Source organism: Eleutherodactylus coqui, chromosome 13, assembly GCF_035609145.1.
Source record: "Eleutherodactylus coqui strain aEleCoq1 chromosome 13, aEleCoq1.hap1, whole genome shotgun sequence".
NCBI classification, from domain to species: domain Eukaryota; kingdom Metazoa; phylum Chordata; class Amphibia; order Anura; family Eleutherodactylidae; genus Eleutherodactylus; species Eleutherodactylus coqui.
Genome location: NC_089849.1, coordinates 42809766 through 42828788, shown reverse-complemented (window position 1 = coordinate 42828788; position 19023 = coordinate 42809766). Strand labels below are relative to the sequence as shown.

Sequence of the window (19023 nt, the reverse complement as noted above, 5' to 3'; positions counted from 1 at the left end):
TGTTTTTACGTCCTCAGAGAATAAAGCCCACTTTGGGAGGACGTAAAAAGACTATGGCCCGGTCGTTAAGGGGTTAATGGAAAACCGATCAAATTTGTAGACGACACAAAGCTAGGAGGGATAGCTAACACTAGGGAAGTGAGAGAGAGTATTCAAAAAGAACTAGAAAGGCTTGAGCAGTGGGCGGTGATTAACAGAATGGTATTTAACAAGGAGAAAGTCCTACTTATAGGCCAGAAAAATGAATAAAGCACATACAGAATGAGAGGAATTGGGCTAAGCAGCAGCACATGTGGAATAGATCATAGACTGAACGTGAGTCAACAATGTGATACAGCAGCAAAAGCAGCAAAAACAGTTCTGAGATGTATTAAGAGAAGCATAGAGTCTAGATCATGTGAGGTCATTTATCCCCTCTACTCTTCCTTAGTCAGACCGCATCTGGAATACTGTGTCCAGTTCTGGGCACCCCGATTTAAAAAAGACATAGGCAAACTGGAGTAAGTTCAGAGAAGAGTTACCAAGATGGTGAGCGGTCTGCAAATCATGTCCTATGAGGAACGGTTAAAGGATCTGGTAATGTATAGTCTGCAAAAAAAGAAGGCTGAAAGGAGACTTAATAGCTGTCTACAAATATCTGAAGGGCTGTCACCGTGCAGAGGGATCAGCCCTATTCTCATTTGCACAAGGAAAGACTAGAAGCAATGGAATGAAACTAAAAGGAAGGAGACACAGATTACATATTAGAAAAAACTATCTGATAGTGAGGGTGATAAATGAGTGGAACAGGTTACCATGGGAGGTGGTGAGTTCTCCTTCAATGGAAGTGTTCAAACAGAGGCTGGACAAATATCTGTCTGGGATGATTTAATTAATCCTGCACTGAGCAGGGGGTTGGACCCGATGACCCTGGAGTTCCCTTCCAACTCTACCATTCTATGATTCTATGACCACCTGCTCTATCATTGTATGTAGAAGAAATCTATCATTGTATGCGCAGAAAGGATCCCCATAGAAGTCTATGGGAGATGTGCAATATTCTGCACAATAGAACACATCTTGACCTCATTAGGCTAAATTGCCTTTTAAATCAGGGTGGATACGTCATGTGCGCATATTAACAGACCTTGCATGCACAAATAAGAACAGTACAATGTGTCGATACATGGCCAAATCAACCTTGTTCACTGCGCAAATACGTTGCACAAACGTGAGCGTGCTTGCACATATGCCCATCACAAGCCGCACTTAGTAAATACTTGTAGTCTTCATGAAATAACAATTCTATGGCATCTTCTCTTATAACACTACATTGGGTACTTGTGGGTCACCTGTCACCACTTTTTAAATAATTTCACAAATGTTTCACCAATACATTTGCGTAAAAAAACTATTTATTTGTTAAACTCGTTTTATTTCTCAAAAACCTAAATATTTATAATATTATTGAGGTGGTATAAACGTGGCAATAGCCTGCAAGATAGCGTTGAATGGTATGTATTAAAAAAGTGGTGACAGATAACCCCCTAGTGCCCTACATTGTTCTGTTCCTCTGTTATTCCTCCTAGAAATATATGGATAAATTGACATCTGGGTGTTAACAGCTGCAGGTGTGTCCTATCAGTACAGCCCGTAGGGACACACCCCTTTAACAGGGGGAATGGTAACACCCAGTTGTCAATTTATTCATCTATTTCTAAGAGTAACAAGAGAGCAACGGCACAACACCAGTATATGAGAAAAGATGATGCAAAATTGTTATTTTATGAGAAATGCAAATATTTTCAAAAACAGACATGTCGGGAGAGATTTTCATTAAAACCGTCTAAAAATATATTGGCAGGTTAATGTGATCGCCCTGCTGTGCGCTCGATGCAGGAAAATTACATTGTGGCGTTTTTATTTTGGAAATGCTGATACATTTATCATTTGCATGTATGTGTTTTACAAAGTACAATGGAAAAAATACATATTTAAAACATTTACGTTTTTCAAAACATCTGACATATAGTGATATATGGTGGAGGGCCGCCTGCGCTGTGCCCGTTTTGCTGTTATTGGCAAGTAGTGTATAGACTCCATAGAAATCCTATGGGGCTTGTACACCGCTTCAAGCACAGCCAGAAACCGCTGAATGGGCACAACATTCAAAGGAACGCTTCTTCCTGTTCGTTTTAGGGATTGGCGAGGGTCTCAGCATCCAGACCCCTATTAATCTAAACTTTTGATATGTTGCTGTGAGATTTCAGAAGTTTTTAAAAAGTTTAGTTACACTTTTAACCCCTTTAGGACCTGGGTATTTTGCATCTAAAGGACCAGATACCTTTCAGTGATTTTACTGCCCTATTTTTTTTTCCTTTAGCTACTAAAATTATTTTTGCTACGTTTTTTTCCCCCATGACATATAGGGTAATTTTTTTTGCCTCCAATTTTTTTTTGATTGGGAGTAAAATGGCAAAAAAAAATGTGTAATTAATAATTGTTTATTTTTGGGGTTAGTATATTTACGCTAAAATAAAGTATGGGAATTGGTTTCTCATTTTGTTTTGGACATTTAGATATATAATCTGTATAGTTTTGGATTGCAGAGCGACAGTTTTGGTTGGTATCAGCGGTGGGTCATTTTCTTTTTTATGTATATGTCTTTATTTTAGTCTGTATTTTTTTTTTTTATATTATTTTTGTAACAGTTTTTTTTACATTTATGTCCCCATGATATCATAGAAGACCTCCGGGGGTCATTCATAGTTTTTTTTTTATTTCATACTTTTCCACTGCAGCTGGGGCATCCATCAGAACCTCAGTTACAGAGGAAAACATTGTCACTGGCAGAGCTGATCAGGGTCTGCTAGGACCCTGCAGCTCTGCTGTGCCAGGGGGCACCCTGGGGTCACGTGCGCCAGGCCGAATAGTGAAAGTAACACTTCCGCTTTCTCTTTTTATTACATAGCACTCATTGAGCGCTATGTTGCCTGGAAAGGAGAAGGCAGAAACAGTTAAAAACTGCTTCTATGTCCTCCTCCAGATCCTTGACTGTGTCTGACAGCCGAGGACCCGACCTACTGCTGCTTTAAACCCACGCTGTACTTCTGCTATTGGCTGGGATTAAAGCCCAGGACCAAGCGCTGTAAATTTTCCACACTTAGTCCTTATTGGGTTAAATGAACAAGTGAGTAAAAAACTTCTAACAAGTTGTAAAATGTTTAGGCCTCATGTTCATGGGTAAAATTGAATTGCGGAATACTTGGGTGATCCGCAGTTCAATATGCCCATAGACCAGTGATTCCCAATCGGGGTGGCGCGAGAGGCTGCCAGGGTTGCCGCGGCTCTCTGGCTGGAAATCACGTTGGTATTATTGTATCTTGTCGCCACCAGGAAGTCCAGGTGGAGACCAGATTGATAGGGTAATGACACCCCCTGATGTTGCTTGGCTGCCAGCTTCCTGCTCATCATCAACCTCACAGGTCCTGGCAGTCAGTCAGAAACATGTGCCTGGGCATCGGGGAAAGCAGCTGCGGCGTTGAGAGAGGTGCAGCTGCTACAGGAGCCAGGTGAGCAGTACAACACACCGGCCTAGCTTCTGGCGGCAGTCCTGTCCCACCTCCGCTCCCCGCTGTCACACGGCATTTTTCTGGGGCCGCCGCCAGTCATCTCCCAATTACACTCCCCCCTTTCACTCTCCCCCTTACTGGGGCCACTGCCACCAACTGTCCTCTCCCATCTGCGGTCTCCATTGTAACTCCATCTGTCTCCCCTGTACTGTCCCCTCTCCCGTCGGCTGTCCTCTTCCTCTTACCAGCCCTACTGTCCATGTCCATGAGTCCCCTGTAGTGGGGCCGCAATAGGTTTCGCTATTACTACTGGTGCCACAATAGGCTTCGCTATTACTACTGGGGTCAGATATTACTATTAGAGCTAAGATTGGGATTGAAAACCAAGCCAGAATCCATGCACAGACAGCTGTTTTAGGGTTTTGCCCCTCATTAGTGTGCAGTAGGATCCTGGCCTGGCTAGTGAGAGGCCTATGATGTGGGTCGGGAGGGGTAACATCTCTCCTTAGGGAGAGCACCAAGAAGGCGAGTAGTGAGAAGACGTATAAGGCCATCCATACTCCTCTGGGTAATATGCAAGTAAGAGAGATGGAACACTACCTTTGCAGTGCCACCTTTTGGATGGCAGTATTGCTTCAAAACAATGCTTGACCCTTTAGACAGATCTGAAGAGTAAAGATTGGGAATTGAAAAGCAAGTTGTGTCTGTGTCATGGTGTGGCAGGCAGATGGTTGTGGGTCCGGGCTGGCATTGCAGCATAGGCTTTGGCACCTTTTCGTTGTGTGGTAGTTTTCTGTCAGCACTGGTCAGTATGGAGTTAATTACTCCTTGCTGTTAAGTGGTTAATGGACTGTCTGCTCTGCCAGTCAGCCAGTATTCTTTGGTTATTTAACCCTTAAAAACACGGCCCATTTTGGTCATAGGGACGCAACGATTTTTTGTGGATTTTCATCTCCACTTTTCAAAAGCCATAATTTTTATATTTTTGGAGAGCAGGGGGAAAAAAAGCATCAATTCTGCCACAGTTTTTTTTACAGTGTTAGGCTGGATTCACACAGGCGCCGTTGACGTAAAAACACTTGAACAGGCCGTTCAGATGGCCCTGGCCCGCCAAGACTGCAATGCCGTTGGGCGGGAGAGAGACAGTTTAGCTCTGCTAAACTGTCTTCCCCCTTCCCTCTCACTCGCCGTCTCTCAGCAACGGGAGGAGGCAGGACGAGGCAGGAGCTAGTGTGCCAAGCTCCCACCCCCTCTCTGCCCCTTGTCGAAGCCAGCAATGGGAGGGGCGGGACGGAAGGGAACTTAGCTCCACTCCCTCCCCCTCCCATTGTAATCAACCGGCAAGGGGCGGAGAGGAGCAGGGAAGAGGGTGGGAGTTTAGCAGTCACGCTGCTAAACTCCCTCCCACCTCCCTTTCCTCTCATAGGCTTCCATAGGAGTCTGTGCAGTCGCCGCCAGCGTAAAAGCCCCTGGCCGAAGTGCACTATCTTGGCCGGCCAGGCGCTTTTACGCCACGGAAATACGCCCATGTGCACTGATGCATTTTAAACCAATGTATCAGAGGGGCAGGGCAACCCGCCAAATTATCATGGCGTCATTAATAGGTTGCTGGTCTGCATGGTGAACTACATATATCAGAATGGTCTGGCACCCTGTATCCACTATGTGTGGGAGTGTACACCAAGCATCCACCCCCCTCATTATCAGGAGGCAGTGTGAGTGGCTGTCTCATCGGTGTCCTGCATAGGTGTTTTTGGCTCCTCCATTTGGTAGTCAGCTACCTGCATGGTGAGAGGATGCATCTATATGCTCTCCTCACCCAGTCAGTAACGGCCGTTTTCTGTGATTGTTTTTAATTTTTGATTTCCCCTTCTGTGAAGGATGTATCAGAGGGGCAGCGTATATCGGCCGGGCGTGAAAACCCGGCTGATATACGCCGGTGTGAATCCAGCCTTAATCATACAGCATAAATGACATGATGATTTTTTACTGCGAACTGTTACAATTACGAAACCAAAATAGTTTGGTTTTTTTTTTATAAGGTTTTTCCACTTTTGCACAATAAAAACCTATTTTTTGGAAAATTATTTTTTTCACATTGTTGCATTCAAAGTCCCATAGTTTTTCTTTATTCTTCCATGGACGGAGCTCTGTGAGGCTTGTGTTTTTGCAGGACTAGCTGTAGTTTTTATTGGTACTATTTTGGGGTACATATGGCTTTTGTTATTGCGGTTTTTAGGGAGGTAAAATGTACAAAACAAGCATTTTTTTAATGGTTTTTGCCATGCAAGATAAATCGTATCTTCAATTTATTGTACAGGTCGTTATGGAGATGACACCAAGTATGCGGGTCTTTAAAAATGTTTTCATTTTTTATAGAATCTAGGGAACAAGTGCTCAACAAAAAGGTTTTTTTTTTAATACGCTATGTTTTATGTCCCTGTAGGGGACTTGTACCATAAAAGCTCTAATTGCTGCAGTAATGCATTGCAGTACTTCACAATAGCTACCACAGGCCATGGCAGGCCCGGACACCAGTGTATCGTGTCCGGTTGTCATGGCAACCTATCGGCCCTTGTGATTACATTGCAGAGTGCCTGTAATCTGCACGCTCTCTCTGTGAACCCTTTACATGCCGCAGTGTACATTGATTGTGGCATGTAAGGGGTTAAGAGCAGGGATGGATGGGAACATGTTACATGTGTATTACATGAGTAACACGCAGGCTAACTCCGCTCGTGTGAGTGAGCCCTTACTCTGCCATTAAAGAGTATGTGAAAGCTGAGAGGCAACCCCTATGGGAATTGGAACAGGGATCCTATTTATTACTCCTCTGACCCATAAATAAATATTAACCAGTTGAGTAATATTTGTAAGCCGTTAGTACAGAAGAAAGGTTAGTTTGCTGTGAAGATCGCTCCAATCCATTATCTACCAGCAGAATATTCATTGGGAGATGTCCCAGTGAATCAAATAAAGTTGCCTAAAACAATATACGGAGATCAATGTGTTCCTCCATGTTTACACACCATGGCCTAAAGTATTAGCTGCGGGCTCCAAAATAGTCCCAGAAGTAAGCACCAGCATGAGTTCTCATTAATATTTACGCACAAGGAATGGCGTGCGGCTTGTTGCAGCGCGCCGCTCCAACTTTTAGTGTGGGATGTATTGGCAAGTAGAACTGTTACAACTTAACCACTTCTCTGCCAAAAGCCTGTATGCACCATGTGCGACGTTTACAAAACGGTCTAACAGAGAGACTGTCCTTGTTGTCTGTAGCCGCTGATCACTTCTTCATCGCGCTGCGATTGTTTGCTGCGGGCGACAAAGACAGTTCTTCCTACAGACAGCTTTATAAATCTGCCTGGATGCTTCCCAGCAAGAAATGAACACTTTCTAGAAACGAGATTGTTTCACTAAAACCGAACCCTGCGGAAAATCGATCTATCAATACAATTCCTTAACTATTTAGGTGCACAAATGTATAGTTATTAGGCCTCCCTTATATTAGGCCTCCATGAGCGCTCGCCATGCTGGGGTATACGCTAGTTCTTCAGATTCACTTCTGTGATTTGATGATGACCCTATGAAGATATAAGTATAGCTCCGTCTTCTACCAGAACACACGTGCTAAAAAAGTGTCGTAAACCAGAATAAAGCGGCATAGTCCAAATGTCTGTATATGGCTCTGTACAAGCTCCAACGACCCACATAGGGCTATATTGTACCTGCGTATCAGAAATGTAAAGCATTGTGGTTAGAGATGAGCGAACGTACTCGGATAAGCACTACTCGTCCGAGTAATGTGCTTTATCCGAGTATCTCTCCGCTCGTCCTGAAAGATTCGGGGCGCTCCGCTGCTGACAGGTGAGTCGCAGCGGGGAGCGGGGCAGAGCGGGCGGGAGAGAAGGAGAGAAAGATCTCCCCTCCGTTCCTCCCCGCTCTCCCCTGCAGCTCCCCGCTCCGCAGCGCGTCCCGAATCTTTCAGGACGAACAGAGAGGTACTCGGATAAAGCACATTACTCGGACGAATAGTGCTTATCCGAGTACGTTCGCTCATCTCTAATTGTGGTCCATTGGAAGCTGGAGAGGTAATATGGAGCTCCATATGGCGGCAGAATGCCTCCAACTTCTTAGTATGGAGTCACAACTGTCCAGCAACTGTACATGACCCTTCCATGAGCGTGTGGCCTCAGGCTGGTTTATCATTGATACATTAATAAATCTACGTAGCGATTTGGTATACATGATTGATTGAATTCACTGTATGAAGTGCAGTTGGATGTAGAGTAATCACATATATTGTAATACCCCGCCATAGTTGTAGATGGAGTACAGCTCTCCAGTATTTGGCTATTCTCATGGGCCAGGAAAGCGAAGAATTTCTTCAGACAGCCAACATTTTATGATTAGGCTGGCCATATAGTTCATGCACAGGGTGGAGCTGGGGAGACAGCGCTGGGTTGATAGATCTCTTATTATGTATGACTGAAGTTGTCCCGAGGCCAAGAAACCTTGTATGATCCTATGTTTGGCTAAACAGGTTGTCAAAGTATGCTTGAGTTCAGGCCAGAAGTCTCCATAGATTGCATGCAAACAATGTATCATTACTGACTGATGATAATCACATGTTATCTGTTACATAGACACGACTGCAGTAAAGACTGACACAGGCAGATTGGAAGGTAGAGAACTGTTTGTTCTGAGTGACTACGGGTACTGGAATGGCTGCCAGTAGGGGTCGTCTCCAAATATTTCTTACCTATGTCGTTGAACGTAATAACTCACATAATAGGACAAATCGGGGGAAATACTTTTAATATGAAACCTGTATAATTTATAACCTCATCGGTTTTGCCTCGGGAATTTCAAGAGTTCTTGTTTTTACCTTCCTTATTTTTTTCCCTTAAGGGAGTTCTTGTTAAGTTGTACGTTATTCAAATCGGTAAAAATCTTAAACTTTGTGTTTTTGGCTTACTATTCATTGCAGTTTCTGTTAGTATATAATACCTAATGCACTGCAGGGTAATAGGGCAATCCGAAATAAGCTGGGAAATAAAGCCTCGACATCTGCCCAGTTGGAGTTGGTGAACTATTGTGAAGTAACTACATGTGTAGACTAAATCGAAGTGGAAATCTCCTCAGTGCATACATGTTCTCTCCGTGTGTGTGATTCTTACATGCTCTCTCCGTGTGTGATTCTTACATTCTCTCTCCATGTGTGTGATTCTGACATGTTCTCTCCGTGTGTGTGATTCTTACATGCTCTCTCCGTGTGTGATCCTTACATGCTCTCTCCGTGTGTGTGATTCTGACATGTTCTCTCCGTGTGTGTGATTCTTACATGCTCTCTCCGTGTGTGTGATTCTTACATGTTCTCTCCATGTGTGTGATTCTTACATGTTCTCTCCGTGTGTGTGATTCTTACATGTTCTCTCCGTGTGTGTGATTCTTACATGTTCTCTCCGTGTGTGTGATTCTTACATGTTCTCTCCGTGTGTGTGATTCTTACATGTTCTCTCCGTGTGTGTGATTCTTACATGTTCTCTCTGTGTGTGTGTGATTCTTACATGTTCTCTCCGTGTGTGTGATTCTTACATGTTCTATCCGTGTGTGTGATTCTTACATGTTCTCTCCGTGTGTGTGATTCTTACATGTTCTCTCCGTGTGTGTGATTCTTACATGTTCTCTCCGTGTGTGTGTGATTCTTACATGTTCTCTCCGTGTGTGTGATTCTTACATGTTCTATCCCTGTGTGTGATTCTTACATGTTCTCTCCGTGTGTGTGTGATTCTTACATGCTCTCTCCGTGTGTGTGTGATTCTTCATGCTCTCTCCGTGTGTGTGATTCTTACATGTTCTTTCCATGTGTGTGTGACTCTTACATGTTCTCTCCGTGTGTGTGTGACTCTTACATGTTCTCTCCATGTGTGTGTGACTCTTACATGTTCTCTCTATGTGTGTGATTCTTACATGCTCTCTCTGTGTGTCATTCTTACATGCTCTCTCTGTGTGTCATTCTTACATGTTCTCTCCGTGTGTCATTCTTACATGTTCTCTCTGTGTGTCATTCTTACATGCTCTCTCTGTGTGTCATTCTTACATGCTCTCTCTGTGTGTCATTCTTACATGTTCTCTCTGTGTGTCATTCTTACATGTTCTCTCTGTGTGTCATTCTTACATGCTCTCTCTGTGTGTCATTCTTACATGCTCTCTCTGTGTGTCATTCTTACATGTTCTCTCCGTGTGTCATTCTTACATGTTCTCTCTGTGTGTCATTCTTACATGCTCTCTCTGTGTGTCATTCTTACATGCTCTCTCTGTGTGTCATTCTTACATGTTCTCTCCGTGTGTCATTCTTACATGTTCTCTCTGTGTGTCATTCTTACATGTTCTCTCCGTGTGTGATTCTTGTTTGGAAATCAGATACCGTGGAAAGTTGCTACATCCCCAAAAAGCGTAGGAGTTTATGGCAGACATGAGTCTGAACGGCAGAGTTGACAATGTTAAGTTAACATTTTGACTTTACTTGAGGAAAAACCAACTAGTATAAATATAAAGACTTACCCGAAGCAGGTGAGTAGTCCCAGGTCTTGACAGTCCCCTCAGTGGTAACTAGCAGAGCCAGGAAGAAGACAAGGACCCAAAGCATCCTCACACACCAGAGGTGCCGCACTGCCCCAACTCTTCAGTGCCTCACTGTCCTTACCTCGGAGCTGCTCCCTCTTCTCAGCATACCCGTTATAAAGGTAGACAGTCCACTGTAATATCTGATCCCCTCCCTGAGCATCTGAAGGAGATGGAGACAGCGAAGTGTGGGATGTTCTGTTTGTTAAAAGCAACTGGAGCCTAAATACATAGACAACGATCTGGATGTGTTGCTTCACCCCATCTAGTGGCCAACTCATTCTATACACGCAGCTTCTCTTCTAAACACCCCTTAATTAAACCAATTCAGGCTATTCCCACGTTTTTCTGGAATGAACTACACAAGGTAATAAATGAATGTGAGATGCCTAAAGACGTATTCCCAAATATCATAGACCTGGAAGTACAAGTCTTTCCCATGCTGTACCAATTAATCCATTGTATTAGTTGTCATCCTTAGTGTTACTGAAGTTGTACATACACAAATAAATAACTGTTAACCATATTTGCTTGTTCTGCCCAGCCAAGTGGGCATGTTGTTTCAGTAGAGGGTGAGATAAGGGGCTACCAGATACGCCATATGCTGCTTATCTCTAAAGATTGAATCATAACCAATGAGCTACACTGTCCTACCCAAGGTAATTGGATATCTGAGAAAGAATCAAAAGTAGTATTTTATTTACATATGTTAATACTTAGTGGGGCCTCTTATGGCCTTAATGACATATGCTGCTCTCTATAGAATACTTTCTACTAATGTCCAATAGACTTCGGCTAGTATTTCCCTCCATTCATACTGCAAATGTCTGGTGAATTCTCTCAAGATAGACGCTGTTCATATTTCCTGGCCTGATGTTCCATTTCGTCCCCAGGATGTCCAGTAGGGTTCAGGTCGGTCGCCAGTCCAATGATGGAACATCCATATCCTCAAACCAATGTAAAATAGCGTTGGGTTTGTGACAAGGCGCGTTGTCTTGTTAGAAGTATGGCTGACCATTCCCAAAGTATTACTCCCTTCTTAGTTGCATATTATTGTCTAGAATGTCAAGGTACACCTTCCTGTTCATGGGTCTTGTCAACCAACTGACCGAGACTATGTCATGTAAGACATCCCCAGACCATAATGGAACCTCCATCATACTAAGCTGTTAGCAGAACACACTCAGGCAAAAGCTGTTCGCCAAGCATCCTCCACACCCAGGTACGTCCATCTGATGTGAAGATGGAGTAGACGGTACTTCCATTTCTCAACTGTCCACTGATGACACTCCTTGCACCATTGTACATGGGCCTATGCATTGTGCTTCATGGTGGACGGCTTGCGTGCAGCGAGATAACGCATATATCCAATAGCATGCAGTTCCCATCACAAATTATGGCTGACAGCTCCAAGGGTCGGCATCTTATGTAACGTGATTTAGGACACATGCACTGGCGTACCGCTAGGAATCTTGATTGCAACCCAGCCCCTTAGCTAGGGGGGCCCATGGGGCCCTCGACGTATATTGTTTCACTGCCACGGCACATGATTACGTAGCATGTGGTGTAACCAGGTATGTACTGCATATAATCATATATGTATAGATGGTATAAGTTATACTGTATAACTTAAATCAGCTGTACATCTTTTGAACGGGGTCATACGCATGAGCGATTTCTTTTCCACAGTGCGGGCAAAAAAATTGCAGCATGTCCTATCTTGGGGCGTTCCCTTGGAAATGCCTCGCTGATTGTTTTCCATGGGTCCGGGAAAAAAACCATCGCACGGCGTCATTTAGTCCTGTTATTATCACGGCCGCATAACGGGATGAAGTGAAACCATCGATTTCAAAGGTATTATTTTCATTAGCGGTATTCTTTTCTGTTAATAGTATGAGTGAGAACAGATAGGACTTGCCCTATGTATAGTATTAACTACATGTGGGAAAGATATTGCAGGACCTATCGTCCCGTTGTTCACGCACTATAACACGGAGTCTGAATACTCCAAGAAAAAAATAGTTATTGACATCATTTTCTCTCGGTAAGAATCTCGTTTTTCTACAAATATGGTAAAAGTGAATGCGGCGAGTTGTGGCCCGACTGCCCACAAACAAGTGCAAGCCGTGTTGGATCTCAGCATGTCTGACCAAGGGTTGTAGCTCTAGGGGTTGCTTAACTAACAATCGCCCCTCTACCACACAAGTAGTCATGAGTATGAGAAATGCCTGATAGGGCCAAATTACAAATTTTGCATTGGTGCTCAGGAGGGTCACATTTTGTCTTCAGTTACTCTAGTACACAAGCACCTGACATACGTGTCTACAGGCCACTTCTCTTCCCATACACACCGGGCCGATCTGATCATACACTTTGTATTGGCCAACTGTCCTGTTAGATATCATAAGTGTATGGAGAGCATAAGTACCATGCACTCTGTACTGAAGAGGTGAGTTCTAAAAGTTATGATCAGCCTGAGACAAGCTTACATTACTTAAATAACAATGACCTCACATGCCATTCTGCCTAAATAGTCATACATCTGTCTGCTAATATCATCAATGCAGCAGCGATCCTTAATAGACCAGAAAAGGGGTTTTTGGAAGACCGTACATCGGATTGTTTTCAGAGAAACTTTATCCACTGACCTCCTCCGCTTGCCATTCAGAGAAGTGGATTGTTGCTATGTAATTAAATGTAGCATCTTCTCTTCTGCGCGTTAATAGACGGAGATAATTACAGCAGATTGGAGGATTGCATGGGTGGTTATCTTACAGACATCCAGAGTACACCCTAAGTGGCCAAAGACAATGCAGGGGAAAGGGTGTCGCTTCTGTACTCCGTCCCTTTTACTGGCTGTATCTCCTAGAGTAGAGATCGGTGTTTTGGAAGGACTCTTGGTTTGGAGATGTACTATCACTTACTTCCCCACCGGTGTGATCATTAACACTAAAACCTAGAAAAGAATAGAGGAGGGAAATAAAGAAACAAAACATTTAGTCCGTCTGGAAAACGTCATTCCTCTTTTCCGTGTCTTTTCCCCAGCTTTTGTTGTGGAGCGGCTCAGGAGGAGGACAGAGTTTATCATGATAGCTTTCCGTTTTAGTCAAGCTATCATTTGATTTTACTGGCAGATGATATTTCCACAGCAATGCCAAAATATGTACAAATACTGCATATTGGGAAACTTGTCTAATGTTATAAAGTATCTGGGTAGTTTCACTGGAACTGGGAAGAGTACAGCTGAAAACTGCAACAAAATCATGAGAAAGTGGCGGGCATGCTAAAAACCCTTTGTTTGGACACAGTTCTCAAAATCTTATTGGCTATACCGGCAAAAAAAATAATAATCTAGGTATGAATACACATAAGCTGCAGGTTGGGGGGGTATTGTCTATTGTCATACTGAAAACCATGAAAGGTTTCGTAGTGATCCAACTGTGGATCATTAGTATCTGTGCTGGTAGGGCTAAAGCTTCCACACCCTACCGATCAAATACAGGAAGTCTTTAGGTACCTCTACACATGACCGCTGTCAGCCGCCCCGCGGACTACCACCCGACTATCACTGCTGTAGTTTACACAGGAGCAATAGTCGTTCAGGTGAATGGAGGCGAATTGGCCAAGGATCATTCCAGTTGCTCGCTTCCATTAACAGGAGTTGTTCAAACATTGATCAGCTTCTGTTTACATGCCCCGATAGTTGCTACGTTTTTAGTCCTGCTAAAACCAAGCGCCTCCGATGGGTGGTTGATTTCTCGCTCAATGCCCAGTTGGCGACTGTGTGGATACAGGATAATCATCACTCAAATATGATTTGAGAATGTGGGCGATAATCGCCCTGTGTAAAGGTCAGTCTACTTCCCTATCAGTATTCTATGCTATCGCTTTCCAACTAGGAAGCCATGGGAACCTGCCAAAAGGCCACAACACTTTTTAAGGAAATTTTGTTTGCATCCAGCAGATGTGTTGCACACGAGGCATGTCTGCTAGAAACATCACCCCTTACTCTGTCAGCCAGAGACAAGTTGGGGAGTGTGGCCATTACTCACTCATTGAGTCTATCATCACTGCCGTCTTGCTTCTGCAGTCATCAGCATAGGTATGATTGACTCTCAAGATAGAGAACGTTGACGCTCTAGATGTGATCAGTGGGGGAGATGGTGAAGCTTTGGATGTGGTTACTTTTCCTGGTGAGATTTGAATTATTATAGGAATTGTTCTGTTGTGGGGGTCTAATGAATGGATTTTGTTGTATGGGAGTTTACACTAATTTTGGAGGCTGACATCTTGGGGGATTAAAAAGGTTTTCCAGGACTAATCTATTGATGATTCAGGATAGGTAATTAATAGTTAATTGGAAGGGGTCCAACGCTCAGGATCCCTTTCGATCAGCTGATTGAAGTGACAGCGATGCTAAGTCCACGTTCTGTACAATGCGTAGTGGCTGTGCCTGGTGTAGCAGCTCAATCCCTTGAATGGGTTTGAGCTGCTCTTAGGCCATGTGACTGATGAACGTGAGGTCACATGACTTAGTAGACCCCGTGGCGCTGCATGAACGTAGCCTCTTCAATGGAGACGGGGACGCCAACACCGGAGGGGGTAAGTATATAACTTCTGTATGGCTCATATTTAATGCACGATGTATATTACAAAGTGCATTTATATGGCCATACAGAAGTGCTTAACCCCACTTGCTTTCGCAGGACAACCCCTTTAAGGCTACTTTGAAGTCAGACATGAACAAATAGTGCATGAAAAGTGCACGATGGGCAGGAGTTTGGACAGAGTGATTATTGCTCAAAAGATGAATTTTGAGCAATAATCGTTGTGTCTAAATGGGCCTTAACAAAATACACATGCAACACATGAAGATTTGTTGCAGATTTGCTGAGCATCAAGGCTCATTCACACGGGCGTATTGTCACCGCGTATTATGCACGCACATTTCCTGTGCATAACACGCAGTGAATGAGCCCTTAGTTGCAAATCCATGGTTTAAATTTTCACCTCGTCTGGATCTGCCCAAAATTTTAGGTGTCCCCCAGAGAAAATTTTTCCTAGCGTTTCCCCAGTGCTAGAAAGGTTGGTAACCAATGCTTTATGCCCCCTGTGAAGCCGCTTCTATTGCTCATGCGTGTAGAGAGGCGAGGGTTTCTAACCTGTACATAACAGGAAGCACAAATCCACAGTAGTACAGTTTCAAGAATCTGTTTGCTCAAGCCATATGATTTTTTGGTCATTAGGACCTTTAGCAAGCCAACAAAGGAAAGGAACCCCAGGTAATGTATGTGAAGAACAGAACACATTGTGAACAATGTATAATATACAGGTGTGACTGTGCTAAAGGTTGTCTCATTGCAGAACTTACGAGAGCCAGGTCCAGATCTAGAGACAACTGATCAGCTTCTCTTTTTGGTAAGGGAAGTAACTTACCCCTACAGCATCAACTGGACGGAAAATAAATGGTTATCAACGGAAGGGCCCATTCACACCTATGTTAGGGCTCCATCATGGCTTTCTGGCTCTGTTACAGTTTTGATATAAAGAAACAGAATTAATTGCAATGGATTTTAAAAAAACGAAAAAAAGGGTTCTGATTGCTTCAGTTCAATTTTGGTGTACGGAGAACTAGAGCAGTCCTCAGCGCTATTTTTCTGTTCAAAAGACCCCAGAAACCTAACGGAATGAAAGCAAACAGAAACCTTTGTTTGCTTTCTGTTGTTTTGAAACCTATTGAAATCAATAGGTAACAAACGGAAATGTTTATTAACACTACAGCGGAACGAAAAGCCCTGATGGACCTCTGACAGAAGTGTGAATGGGCCTTAATACAATACACGGATAGTCACTGCTATGATGTCTAAATGCCGTAAGAGAGCACAAGGAAAGGAATTGTCCCATTAAAGAAGGTTTGCTTTAAAAATTAAAAAAACACCACTGAATATAAGTCACCTCTTCTCAAAAACATTTTGTGCATCCCGCAAAACACGCACGATTTTCTCGCCCGTGTGAGTGCACCCTTGGGGGTCACATATATTGTCACATGTGTTGCAAAAAGTTTTGTGACTTTGCATTATTTCCATTCATCCGAATGGGACTTACAGAAATCCCAGCGCTTACTGGCAAAATAACCACAGATGAATAGAACTAATGTTCATTTACAGAAATACATCTTTGCGGGCGGGGAGATACTCGGCTAAGGCACTACTCGCTCGAGTAGTTAGCCTTAGCAAGTATACGCGCTCATCTCTAGTGGTGATAGATGCTTCTATTATGGGTGAATGTTCTTCTACAGATATCTGTCAGCAGGTCATTTTGTATATTTTGTTGATTACCATATATCCTTGTTTTTCCAAGACAGAGCATTACTTATTGCATACACCCCGATTATCCTATTGGGGGGGGGGGCTTGTCTTGTGAATTGAAATGCAAAGAAGTAGTGCTTGTATATATTTGCATAAAAGGATTAGTTGTAAAGTGTGGAGTTTGAATGGTCACTGACTTTTCGGACAAATTGAGCTTTTGTGATGGTAACTAGTAAAAGAGCAAATCACTTTATTCACCTAAAATGGTGTTTTTGTGTTAAACAATCGCTCTAAACATGCTGACCAATATAGGTCGCCTTTCCTTCTAACTTACTGTCCACTGCTACCATGCCCTACCCTGATTTTCGGGAAGAAGGGGGACTTGAAATATAAGCCCTACCCCAAAAATAAGCCCCAGCTTCACTACATGAAAAAAAACCAATACTCACCTAGCAGGTGTTGTCTGGGTCCTTACTGCTGCTCTCCTGCAATCCGGCAGGCTTCTGTGCATCCCTCAACACTGACGGAGCATCTCTTGCTGGTAATGGGACTTGACTACCCCACCTTTAGCATATGATTGCTCTGATTGGCTGAGGCAGCGCTTGTGAACTAATCAGCCGGCGCTTCATGAACCAATTGCAGCCATTCCTTGAATGACATCATTGAATGGCTGTGATTGGTTCATCGAAACACCGGCTTTGATTGGCTGAGGCGGTGCTCGTGAACCAATCGGAGCAATTACTTGCTGGAGTCACGGTTGAGGACTGCACGGAAGCCTGCAGGAGCGGCGGAGACCAGCAGGAGGGACCAAACAGCGCCTGCTAGGTGAGTATAAGAACCCCCCCTCCCCGAAAATAAGACCCTGTGCCTTTTTGCGGGCAAAAATTAATATAAGACAGAGTCTTATTTTGGGGGAAACATGGCAGTTGTCATGTGAAGTCTGTCTCTAGTAACAGAGATACAGAGAGGGATAAAAGGAGGGGGGTGATGATTCATGTAGCCCACTGAAGTCTATGGGGGGGAGAGGGAGGGGAGGAAGCTGCAGGAGGGAAGAGACTCTCGCAGATGTAGCTGGAGCTAATGCTGAGTTATTTACTGTGTTACATCTCTTGGATTCACATCCACATTGCCCTGTACTGCTATACAATGTCCTCCATGGTGATGTTATTTATTTGTGTGTGCTACAGAGAGTTGGGCTCATGTCCACGGACATATTGGTAAAACGCTGCGGGGAGACCGTTGTTTGTAAGTAGCGGTTCTTGCCTGCAGAGACCACATATGGCTGCGAGTGTACTGCACATGCCTGCCTATCACATGCACACGGTTATGTGTAGTGAGACTCTTTAAAAAAAACATCCTCGCTCTGTATGATAGCGAGGTTGCGTATAAATACGCCACCCATATGCTATGTATGGACAGTGTTGCATCCACTGCCTATATAAATGTATAGGGCTCACACTGTGTGGTACACCGAGAAACAGAGCATGCTTCGATCTATTTCTCGTGTGTATCTACACGCACATGTGCATGGGTCAGTGAATGTTCATGGACTCCATTCAGTCCGTATCACGCAGCCGTGTGCATCAAACGCGTAATATGCTGTGAAAAACCACCTGTGATTGTTCTCAGCAAGAGAAACGACGTAATCTTGTAGATATGATACCTTTTAATGGCTAACAAAAATACATGATGTAATAATAGCGAGCTTCCGAACCGACGCAGGGTTCTTCTTCAGGCTTAAAAAAGAACCCTGCGTCGGTTCGGAAGCTCGCTATTATTACATCATGTATTTTTGTTAGCCATCAAAAGGTATCATATTTACAAGATTACTTGGTTTCTCTTGCTGAGAACAATCACATTTTGCTCTACTGGCTAACACGGTACAAGATCTTTGTTTTCATTAAACCACCCGTGGACATGAACCCTTAGGCTGGGGTCACACGGGACTGAAATCTCACGGAATGACTGCACGGAAATACTGCCAGATTTCTGCAGAAAAAATGCAGCTTCAAAACTCGCGGGCTTTCGCCACGGATTTTGGAGCAGCTTCTCCACCTGCATTCCGCTGCGGCTATCTCTCCCCATAGAGAGGAGAGCGGCCACCACGGAAACAGGGTAAGAATTGACATGCCGTGTCTTTGAATTCCACGTGGCATATCAATTTCAGAGCCGCTTGGCCGCAGCGTGTGGACGAGATTTTTGCAAATCTCGTCTACTTTGCTGCTTTATCCGGGACTAAAAATCTGCGGGCGGAATTCCCATGCAGAAAGACTGCACGGAAATTCCACAGGAATTACGCCCCGTGGGAACCCAACCTTAGAGAACAGAATCTGCTGCTTTCTCCGTGGGCAGTGTATGAGCAACGCCATAGCAGCTCATTTCTACCCATGAAGTCCGTGAGAATTAGAGGTTTCCTGCAGAGCAAAAAACTGTCGATAAATGCCTGAAACACTACAGCAGATTTTGAAAAGTCACCCGAAATGTTAGGTACTTTTTTGAATGTCTTGTGATTTGAGCTGGGTATGCACTGAACAGCG

The 19023-nt window shown here is 43.8% G+C and overlaps 1 protein-coding gene and 1 long non-coding RNA gene across 3 annotated transcripts in view; one reads left to right on the top strand and one right to left on the bottom strand.

Moving 5' to 3' along the window:
* Nucleotides 1-10391, bottom strand: part of PLXDC1 (plexin domain containing 1) — a 54956-nt gene extending 44565 nt beyond the window's left edge. Inside the window, exon 1 of the mRNA XM_066588240.1 lies at nt 10119-10391. Within this exon, the coding sequence (XP_066444337.1) occupies nt 10119-10203 (85 nt within the window). The 5' untranslated portion in view covers nt 10204-10391. The remainder of the gene's footprint in view (nt 1-10118) is intronic.
* LOC136588785 (uncharacterized) overlaps nt 1-19023 on the top strand; it is a 134936-nt gene that overhangs the window by 68797 nt on the left and 47116 nt on the right. The window lies entirely within an intron of this gene.